This window comes from Magallana gigas, chromosome 4, assembly GCF_963853765.1.
Source record: "Magallana gigas chromosome 4, xbMagGiga1.1, whole genome shotgun sequence".
NCBI lineage: Eukaryota > Metazoa > Mollusca > Bivalvia > Ostreida > Ostreidae > Magallana > Magallana gigas.
Genome location: NC_088856.1, coordinates 45,017,779 through 45,029,108, shown reverse-complemented (window position 1 = coordinate 45,029,108; position 11,330 = coordinate 45,017,779). Strand labels below are relative to the sequence as shown.

Sequence of the window (11,330 nt, the reverse complement as noted above, 5' to 3'; positions counted from 1 at the left end):
GCACTTAGACCCATTACAATAAATTTAACCTACTAAGTGCAAAACATTTTTTTCCTGGTAGCTGTGAAAAAAAACCCTAATCCACATTACTATATATAAACAAACAGAGATTAGATTTAAGGTATTCACTTCACCGAGACTTGTACTTTTTAAGACACTACGTCACAAGCTTAAGATGGCGATTTAAATGTTTTGTTAAACTGTTTGTATCAATCGATTCATATGTACAAATGTATATCGTCATAGCTCAGTGGTTAAAGTATTATGCTTGTGAACCGCCGGTAATGAGTTCGAATCCACCTGGGGCTTTTGTTTATGTTTACTGAATGAATTTTTTAATTCTTGAAAATATCGAAAGTTGCACATTTTTTCGCCTATTTGACCTATATACTTCTTATCCATCATGCTTTCTATTATAATAACTTAATTGTTTGCTGATTTTAGAAAAATTTTCAAGGTGTATTGAGGCACCGTAAGAGGGTTTATATGTCGTTGCCATTTAAAAGCTATATTGCTCGTATGTAAAATATAGAAAAAAACCCACCAAATTTAAAAGGAAAACAAATGAATTTCTTCTTTACTAAATACTGATATACAGCTAAACAATTTTAGGAGACTCTGATGGTTACTTTGTTGACCACAGAGCCTCCTAAAAATTGTTCTTGTTTCACAAATACTTGTCTAAATTTTTTTCATGAAAAAGTTCATAAAATAAAACAAACAAAACAAATAAATTAATCAAATATACACTTTTAACCAGATTCTGTCAAATCCTTGTTGCCATCTAAACCCACTGTCACGTGATCATACAGTGCAGAATTAACGTCTTCTTTAACAAACCGTAAATCCAAATGGTGATAATTATCCTCAGTTTTAACGTCATTTGTCCGTTTTTCGTCTTCTCGCAATTCGTTGTATATTTCATTTGTGAAGGAAGGGCGATCCACGGAATATCTTGAAATAGCAAGTCCCCCAACCTTAAAAAAAACACAATTATTATATACATGTAGTTATAAATAATTTAAAAAATAGTTGACATCAAAATAGGAATTCTGTACGACCTTTTTTGAGCACGAGCTTAAATTAGACAGAAAGATTGACATATTTCCTGACGTCTTATCTATTTTTTTGATTTTTAAAGTTTATTGAATTCTCTGGTAAATGTATGTTGATTCCATGTCATTTCTTTTTTTGATATTTTTGATTTCAATTCGATTCCAACTCTTAAATTCCTTACAGCAAAACTTGTGAGCACATTATATGCGATATTCTTTTTCAGTAGTTCAGGTAGTTCGATATGCAACTTACAGTTTAAAGAGGCATGTTAAGTGCAGGAATGATTTTTTTTCGTTTAAATAAAGTAACGTTAAGTCATACCCCACTGTATTTATCCGAACTGTCCGCCGATGGTTTCCTATTGGGGTTCCCTTGCTTTTTAATGATCCAGATCATGACGATGATGAGAACAACCACTAGAGAGCCGCCGACAGCCAAACCAATCATAGGCATATTAACTCCTGTAATTAAAGCAACAGAGCAAATTGAATGATGTGTAATGTATCATTTAAAAACTCATGTCAACTTTGTGGAACATGGATATGAAACAATATTTTGAACTTTAATTTGTGTCTCTTCGTCAGAGATCACATGCCCAAAAATAGTATAGATACAACTACCTGTAAAAAAAAAACCCACAATAGGTAAAAACACCGCTATAATTTTATACAGACAGATAAACCGATGGAGTGACGAAAAAGTAAAATATGCGCAGATATTTGATATTCGTAAGCATGCCATTCTCATCCTATTTTGTATTCTAGCAAAAGAATCATGCCATAAAAAGAAATGAATGAAAAGAAATCCTGAGGGTACCTTGATTTTCTGCAGAAGATGTAGTTGATACAGTAGAAGACCTCAGTAAACAGTTATTGCTCAACATGTAATCTGTGTCTGTAAAGAACAAACGTCATGTCAATTTTTAAATACATGTAGTTTTGAACTTGAATTGTTCGTAAACTTTTTCTGTTGTATAAAAAATATGAATCCTAGTTACTGCATTTGTCTTGATAACTCTTTAGTATTTCCCAACATTATCCAACACGTCGCATAAAACTGGCAAGTATACGAATACTTATTAGAGGAAAATATTTTTTCTAAGCTAGACAGAATAACTGTAAGCTAGTATATATGCATGTTTCACATTTGTTTGAAATTTCGACCAACTGAATTAAAGCTTGACCTACCAAATTAATCATTTAAAATTTAAAGTACATACTGTTACATCCTATGTTTTCAAGCTCATGTCCGATTTCATTAATGTCTGTTGTATTTTCTACATATCTATACTGACGATAGCACGATCCACTTTTATTCTTAGTTTCTCCAACGTTGACAAAATATAAAAACGGCTCTCTATCCTTTGATAATGTCGAAGAACTTTCGGACGTCGACACATCATCCGTTAGAATAACAGCCATGCCTGCGTATCCATCTTGAGATTCCAATTCCAATAGATTTGTTAGTTTCTTTTCAAGAAGGTCTTGATCCACATGTACATACGGTTGGGCACCCGGTTGATCACATGTGGATTGGTTGCTACCGGCCAAGATCTCAATTGTAACGTTGGTGTTGTTGAGACGTGCTTGAACAACTTTGCAAAAACACGAAAAATACTCTCTGAACGTCACGTTTATTGAATCCAAAACTAGCAGTAACTGTCCTTTTATTGTAACATTACATCCTGAAATTAGAAACAATTAATTCATAAAAATACAATTTTGTAGCTATTTTGAAACTACATGTAAGTAAATGTACATTATACCTTTAAGTTGTTTTGCCTTGTTTCTATATCAAGTTTTCCTCAAAATTTTTACTTGACTGAAGACTTTTGCTGTTATATATATATTTTTTTATTTGTGTCAGGTAAAACATTTCTATTTTCACTATACAAAAAGCTAATAAAGGACATTTGCAAAGTGTAAGATACTTTGCTCTTTCGATCCCAAGTTTGAACATTTTTATGAAATTAGAACATACAGGAGCATTGATATTAGGCGTCGAACTATTTCAGATTTTTAACTGACCATTTTTATTTCAATTGAACTTGCCTTATAGCAAATGCATCCTTAAGTGGGCCATCATGACCTAAAGTAATATCATACAGTTTGAACAATAACTATACACATCAGCTTTAAAAATGCCCCTGTGATTTGTTACTTTAGTCGTTAACTAATTAATTATACCAGTTGTACTCATTACCTATATAGAATTACATGTACTGTAAATCAACTTTTAATCACAAAGGAGAAATTTTCAAGAGATTCGTGAAAACGTGCACCTGGTCTTCGCAAATATTTTTTTGCCTCCTTGCAAACTATTTCAGACTATGTTATGACTACTTATGGTAGTCATAACAAGACGAGTGTGTATAAGAGTTTGGTCGCGAAAATTAGTCGCTCCAAACTACATCATCCCATTTAATCGCGAAACAAAGTTTTTGCGACAAAAAAAGGTGTCCATCCGTAGCTTGTTTAATCCGTAGAATTGTTGTTTTTTTTAAATAATTATCGCAAACTAGCAAAACTGCTTTATTTCTTATTCTGAAACAGACTATATCTTTTGAAATTTAAAGATATAAAAACAAAACTCTGAATAAATGGTCACAGTATTGGAGCGCCTAAATTTAACACTGATACTTGTACGTATGCTTCTTTTTATTTACCTGTTGAGTCGAGTTTGTAATCCTCACAGTGATCCTTGGGAGAATTCGATGGTGTTGTTGTTATTCCTTTAGGATTTTTAACCCCTGTAAATAATTGATTTTAATGGTATTTCAAATAACATTTTGAAAACAAAATAAAAACGTTGTATTTTGGAATCACTTCATCTTCTGTGCGACTTACAAAATAATTTGACCATCATTCGTTATTAATTCATAATACAGTCGTGTTTAGAATAAAACCTTCTTATTACGTATTTTTTAAAAATTAATCTCTCAAAGCAAAAAAAAAAAAGAAACGAATCTTCTTGTTTTTTCTTTAAACATTAAAGCAACAAGGAGTTAGCACTTTAACTTTGAACTATGTTTTGATGACATATGAGTGCGTTATCAACGCACATTTTAATAAATTCGTTTTTAATGAAATGATGCAATGTAAATAATAAAATATTAAAGAGGCTGATTGGTCAACAAATTAACAATCAGATTCATCTGACATCTTAAGATATGGTTTGTTTAGCAATAAACAATTATTTAGTAAAGAAAAAGTCCATAATTTTTGTCATTGTAATTTGGGTATTTTCATATAATTTGATATAGAGATCATCTTCAAAAGGAAAACAATAGAGTCTAGAATTATATACCTTGAGTATTGTCATCGTTATTCCCCCGTCCACACATACCGTGTTCGTCTTTTCATTCAAATAAACTACTATGGTGATATGTTTTTATATTATGTAGATAAATCATTGAGGTCACGTGATTTCCTCTACTTCAGGGCATCAGTTTCCTCAAAACTTTACATTTGAATGCATTTTATCAGTCAAGTAGAAGAGGAAACAGGCGCATATTGTTTTGGTATTAGATAAAGGAGTTTAAGTATGGTAGATGTATTTATAAAACGTTAAGCGTTCCAGGCGTATGGAACGGTAACGACTGTAATTAAGAATTTTTACTCGAGGAAGTACACAGAATAAAATTTGTTTGTTTCTTAGTGGACTTGTTCTTCGTTGCAGAGCTGTAGTTTAAGGAAAAATTTGGCTTCACGGACAGTAGATTTAAAACTTCAACGGATTTTTTTTCATAAATTGCATTTATAAGTCTAATACCGCTTGAACCACAAATCTGCAGCTACATGTAACTTGTTCTGTTGGTTAATTGTTCATGGGATAAAACATAAATAAACAAGGAAGGAAAGTCGCCTTTTGACTGTTGGATTGCACCAACTCATCATGACCATAAACCGGCCCTTTTTTTAGATTTTGACCGTCAAGCATGTAGTACAACGTGTTTATTTCTAGCAAAGAAAATTTCTGATAGACATAGAAAGTATTCCGCAGTCTGTGGATTGCTTTAAAAAGAGTCTTCCTCTGGTATTAATCTTGTCAATCTCATACTAGTAGTAGTACGGCAACTGGGGCAAGAATTTATGTTTGCATGATAAACATTTATCAGTTTGACTCCTGATACACATCTATCCGGTATGGGTGAAGACGTGGCTTAGAAACCTAAACAATGGAGTTGTCTTTCCAAAAATGATTTATTGAAAACAAAAATATGTTTTCTTCAAACCAAAAGACAATATATGCTAAATGAAAAAAACTATGAATTTTGTGAAGAATTTATATTAATTTCTTAGAATTTTACTATCATTAAACTGGGCTGAAAAAAATGTGTTGGTCTCGTTCTTTTTCAATATTTTGTTTCTCTATTGAATCCAACCTAAGTCGGTACTGCGAATTCATTATTTATTATTTAAGTAACTGTAATGGTTTTGATTTCTAATTTTTTTGTAAGTAGAAATACTTGTACGTTTTTATAAACATTATTTCTTATGGCGAAAACAGCGGCTGCAGGGATAAAAAAAAAAGATGACGTATGAATTTGAAATAAAATGCTAAGAACGATATCCAAACTTTGCTTTGTACCCTATATCCGCTAACTTGCGCTTTTTAGCAATTACTTTAAAATCGCAAAATATTCAGTATGTAAAATAATATTTGGTATTGATTTAAAAAAAAAACACTTTTTAAATCGCAAAATATGACTGACTCAGAAAAAAAAGTATCACATGTTTCCCACTTTTGCAAATTTTATGACACCCCCCCCCCCTCCCCTCCTTTCCGGATATACGCTATGTTCTGTTATCTACGATGGGCAAAACGGACCTCATCGGATCCAAATTGTCATGAAGGATAAACCAATCAGAAAGAAACTCGTCAACCTTCGTTCTGCTTAAAGCATTTGCGATTAAAAAGGAGTAATTTTATGTACACTTTTATTTTAGTACACACTATTTATTAAAATAATTTAGTCTTGTGGTAATAAATGCAGGTAGGAAAGCAGCTGGCATAGCGTGTAAAAGAAAACCAAATGCAATAGCGGGTTATGTATTCTTAACAAATTTTTTTTTGTTATCCTTGCTACCTCCATAAACTGTTTGAATCACCAAAAAAAAAAACAACATATTACTTTTCTTATCAACATGCATTTCTATATTTTGTAATCAATTATTTGTAAATAGTCTTAATAATATTTATTTCATAATAACGGCCGATTTGCACAAGCAATTTCGCAAATATGATATTCATATGCATTGCCTTTCAGATGAGAATCGTATGTGAATCATATGTGTATCATAAGTATATCGAATTATAATATGAGTATCATATGTGGCGAAGTTGCTTGTATACCTTACCTATGAATGTTTCTATGGTAACGACAACTAATATGTACTTCGAAATATGAGGTCAGCCCTTGCATGTCCGCGGAGTTCGTGCTCCTAAAAACGCTTTCAAATTGACCGATCATTAACAGTCCAAGTACGGTCACCACAAGTTAGAATTGTTTATTGTAGCTGTCTGAATTAAACTTGACAAAACTAGCTTTAAAACATTTTTAACAGTTCTTAAAACAAACGCATCCTTTTTTTTCTTTTTGATCAAGTATATTTCATTCTTGTTAGTTTAAAGCTGTATATATGTACCTTAGAATCGGTTTTCCTAAAAAAAAGATATTGGAAAATATATCTTGGATATAAATATTACATTATGAAAACTAACTATATCATTACATAAAAGTACGACTGTAGAAACGCATATTTACGAGAACGCTGTTCAGTTGGAGGAAACGAAAATACTACGTACAATGTATGAATAGGGAGCGCATTTAATCATTGATATGCACGTTGACTGTCATAAACTGAATTAAGAAGGAAGTTTAAAAAGAGTCCATCCTACTTAGATGCAGTATGTCAACCAGTTGATGAATAAAAGGAAACAATAAAGTTTTTCAAATGTATAAACGTACTGCACAATACTTAAACATAATACTAATCTTCCTTTTTCAAGGGCGTAATCTACGGAAGTGTTAGTGACAGAGTAAATTCGACTTGGTACCGTAATATATAGCGTGTAAAGATTTTTAACATAAACGTTAAGTAAACTCCATGATGGATTGTTTTTTTTTTATTATATCAAAACTCTTAATATATCAAACATCATGATTTAAATTGATAAAAAATATGAAAGAATGAAATATAAAATATGAAAGAAATATGAAATGTAAACATCAAAATCATAAGTATATAAGTTTTTGTACATAACTGAAATTTAAAATATACTTTAAAAACCAATTCATTGGAAAAAACGAAATTAAACAGTGTTACTACAAAATATTACACATCATTTGCAGATTAAATAGTATCAACAAAAGTATTTAAACTGATTTTCACAATATTTTTTTTATTCTTAGAAAATACAGAGTTAAGATCAATTCTAAAGTATGAAAAATTATGATTTCAGATCTAAGTTAGGTCAATTTTTTAATTAAATTGAGAAAATATTTTATAAAATCAGACATGAATTACAAATAGTAGTAGGAGGACTTTGGGATTAGCATTTCATATACACTGTCAGGAACTTTAGTTTGATCAATATTTGTTTGGCATGAATTTTCGTGAAATGAGTGGAAATACATTAGAGATTATTTTTTTTTTATTGTTGCTACTGTGTAGGAAGTGTGGATAATACATAATAAGAAACGAAGTTTCAGCCAGATGATATAAACACCTCGTTATGATCAGCTTTCTCAGTCACGTGATCATACAGTGAAGGGTCAGTATCTCCTTTTACAAAATTTAAATCCAAATGATGATAGTTCTGCTGATTTTCATCGTCATATGTCCTTTTTTCGTTTTCTCTAAGTTCATTGTATATATCATTTGTAGGCGTGGCACCTTTCCCGGAACCACCCAGAGCCTCAAACTGCAATGAATAGCAGGTATGATGAAATCTCTAAATATATTTTCCAACATTCATTTTTATATTTTTTATTTAAAAAAAAAAAGGAATATGAAATAGTAGTTAAATAAGAATATGCCTTATATAGATTCTAATATAAGAAGCAACACATTTTGTAAGTTCTAGATATTCAAACGCAATCGGTCGCCTTTTTGTTCATTTCTTCTTAAAACTTAAAAGGCTAATTGTTACCATTTGTGGTGTAAGTCATCCCAATCGTAGGTAAAAGAATATGCTCTATATAGATTCTAATATAAGAAGCAACACATTTTGTAAGTTCTAGATATTCAATCGCAATCGGTCGCCTAGAAATTGATCCGGTTGAATAACTGCTGCCATAATAGTTGGCTACATAACTTCCGTTGCTAAAAATATACACACATTTTGTTTGCCAATATGCGTTGTTATTGCAAAGCTTTACCATTTAGAATTAATTTCCATGTTTCTTCTTTGTAATAGTTCTTTAATGTTTTCAAAAGAACAAAAAGGATTTAAAAACCTACCCGGCTGTCTTTAGCAGAATCATCTAAAGGTGTGTTCTTGTTGCACGTTTCTTGTATTTTTCGTTTTTTGATGAAGAACAAGATGATGAAAACAACCATGATCAAAGCAATCACCACAGTAATCGAAATAATCAATGGCAAACTAGCTACTAACGAAAAAGAACAGCTGATGTTAAGAATGATGTTATAGTGTAACTTTTAAATTAACAGAATAGGTTTAGATACAAAATACACAATGACAGTGAAGTACATGTGGAGTTATTTAAATGATAAAATATAAAATCTATTCATATAATTAAGGAATATGTTTAGGTATTTTGGTAACTAAAGCATATCACAGGAGGGTTCAACAGATCAATGACAGTAGGGTTTACATGATTAAGTAGACTGTTTACTTTTAAATTGATTATATAAAATATGTTTACTAGGTTGATGATAATCCAATGTTCATCTAAAGAACGTAAATTTTGTACAGTGATATGGGTTATTCATAATTTACATGTAGCAAGATCACAATTTATTGGCTGATTATAGAACAAAATTTGACAAAATATTTATTTTGTATCCAAAATTCGATAGATATTCTTATGTATTTTGACAAGCATTTTTAATTTAAAATAAAAAATAGCCCAAATATCATGATGATTCAGGATTCTTCTGATCAATATTAAAAAGAATGAATGGTTATAAGAATTGTTTATATAGTCGAAGAAGGGCTCTGTAGAAAGATATAATTTTTTTCAATGATTAAGCCCACAAAAAGTGATTTTTTCTTAAATTAAAAATTATTTAAGGTAAAAAATATGATATCGAATTGATCCAGCCAGATCAAATGAGTGTTATTGAGTGTTAACTCAATCTCCTTGCATTAGACGTGCGCTTAAAACCTACGTTGTTGAAATGTATTTAAATTCATTGTTACTAGTGTGGAAATAAAGTACATGTATTCATATTCAGACTTTTTTTCAATAAAAAAGTTATAAATCTCACTACAATCATGTCAGAGAATGTTTTTTAAGGGTAACTTAAGCTTTTTATTAAAGAACATACCTTGAACAACTGCCAAAGATGGAGTGGAAGAACTTGGTTTTTCTTGCATACAGCTATTGTTCATGTAAACACTGCTGGCTGTGTAAAATAATACAATTTTCTATAAAAACGTTCAAAACTAAAAAATAAAACTGGTGTTTTTTGAGTTTAATCTATGAAATTTCGCAGCCAGATCATCAGAAAATCTTAGAAATGTCGAATGTGATGAATTGTAAAAGTACACCAAAAAGAATTAGAATTTGGTAGAGAAAAAGAAAGGACGTACTTCTTTTAGTCTAGATCTGGACTCTAACATATGTAACCAAAACAAGAGGTCAATTGGCCTTAACGGTCACCTGAGTAGCATATAACCCATACAAAAACTTGTCATGGAGTCTCATATATGCATCTAATTAATTAGGTTTCATACTGGAGTAGAAAAATTATAAATTTGTAATGACAACCATATTTCAAAAAGAACTGTAAAACCTATAATTTGGTGAAAAACTAAGAGATCTGGTGTACAAAATCATGCATTCAGTTTTCCTTTCAGGTGTGTGGGAGTAAAGAAGATAATTTGTTAACGTTATATACATTGACATCTATACATCCATTTTGGCCCTGCCCTAGAGTCAAAACCCATACCCCAGGGGACATAAAAATTAAAATTTCAGTAGAGGACTTCCTGGTAAACATAATTATTAGTCAGTTTTTTTTTCATTCAGATGTGAGAGAATAGAGAAGATTTTTAAACATTACATGCATTAACACTATATTGCCGTATTGCCCCCCCCCCCATGTCCTGAACCCCTGGCCCAGGGGCCTTGAATTTCACAATTTAGGTAAAGGAGATTGTGGATATCATTACCATGTATTCAGTTTTTTGCCCACATGTGTGGGAGTAGAGAAGAAGATTTTTTAAGATTTAAAACATTTTTACTATATGGCCATATTGGCCCCACCCTAAAGCCTGAACACTAACAAAGGGGTCATGAATTTCACAATTTTGGTAGAGGGCCTAATGGACATCATAACCAGGCATTTAGTTTTTAACAAATATATATGGGAGAAGAGTAGAAGATTTTCTATGATTTAATACATTTTTACTATTTGGCCATATTGGCCACACCTTAGAGCCTTAACCCCTGACCCAGGGGTCATGAATTTCAAAATTTAGTAGAGGGCTTCATGGACATCATAACCAGGCATTTAGTTTTTAACAAATATATATGGTAGTAGAGAAGAAGATTTTCTAAGATTTAATACATTTTTACTATATGGCCATATTGGCCCCACCCTAGAGCCAGAACCCCTGATCCAGGGGCAATAAATTTCACAATTTTGGTAGAGGGCCTCATGGACATCATAACCATGCAACCAGTTTTTTCCTCACATGCGCGGGAGTAGAGAAGAAGATTTTTGAAAATTTGGCTTTTTTTGCATATTTGGCCCCGCCCGTGGCACCCTAGGGGTGGTAGAGCCATAAATTTCACAATTTAGGTTCTCTTTCCATAGAGATGCATCACACCAAAATTGATAACGATTGGCCTGGTAGTTTTCAAGAAGAAGTTAAAAATGTAAAATTGTTAACGCACGGTGCACGACGCACGACGACGGATGAAGACCAATTGCAATAGGTCACGTGAGTGACTCAGGTGACCTAAAAAAATTAAAAGCGAAAAATCATGTAAGAGAGCACTGTTTAGTTTCTGGTTAAGGTACAGTATATTGTAAATAGTATTTGCGGGAAAAAAATGGCAGACGTCGCGAACTGTTTAC

General features: G+C 31.7%; 2 protein-coding genes across 5 annotated transcripts in view; both read right to left on the bottom strand.

Moving 5' to 3' along the window:
* Positions 1 to 548: 548 nt before the first annotated feature.
* LOC105325772 (uncharacterized) lies at positions 549 to 4,460 on the bottom strand. Its single transcript, XM_011425467.4, has 6 exons — positions 4,363 to 4,460; positions 3,722 to 3,805; positions 2,276 to 2,740; positions 1,873 to 1,950; positions 1,378 to 1,517; positions 549 to 977 (listed from the first exon to the last, which is right to left on the bottom strand). Exons 1-6 carry the CDS (start codon positions 4,397 to 4,399, stop codon positions 753 to 755), a joined length of 1,029 nt encoding a protein of 342 aa, XP_011423769.3. The 5' UTR covers positions 4,400 to 4,460; the 3' UTR covers positions 549 to 752.
* A 2,712-nt stretch (positions 4,461 to 7,172) lies between these two features.
* Positions 7,173 to 11,330, bottom strand: part of LOC105323478 (uncharacterized) — a 28,343-nt gene continuing 24,185 nt past the window's right edge. For 3 of the 4 annotated variants that reach the window (XM_066082557.1, XM_034449938.2, XM_066082558.1), the window contains 3 exons: positions 9,573 to 9,650; positions 8,523 to 8,671; positions 7,173 to 7,983 (listed from right to left, as the gene is read on the bottom strand). In XM_066082557.1, coding sequence (XP_065938629.1) covers positions 7,768 to 7,983; positions 8,523 to 8,671; positions 9,573 to 9,650 — 443 coding nt within the window. In that variant the 3' untranslated portion in view covers positions 7,173 to 7,767. The remainder of the gene's footprint in view (positions 7,984 to 8,522; positions 8,672 to 9,572; positions 9,651 to 11,330) is intronic. The other variant, XM_034449939.2, reaches the window with a different exon arrangement.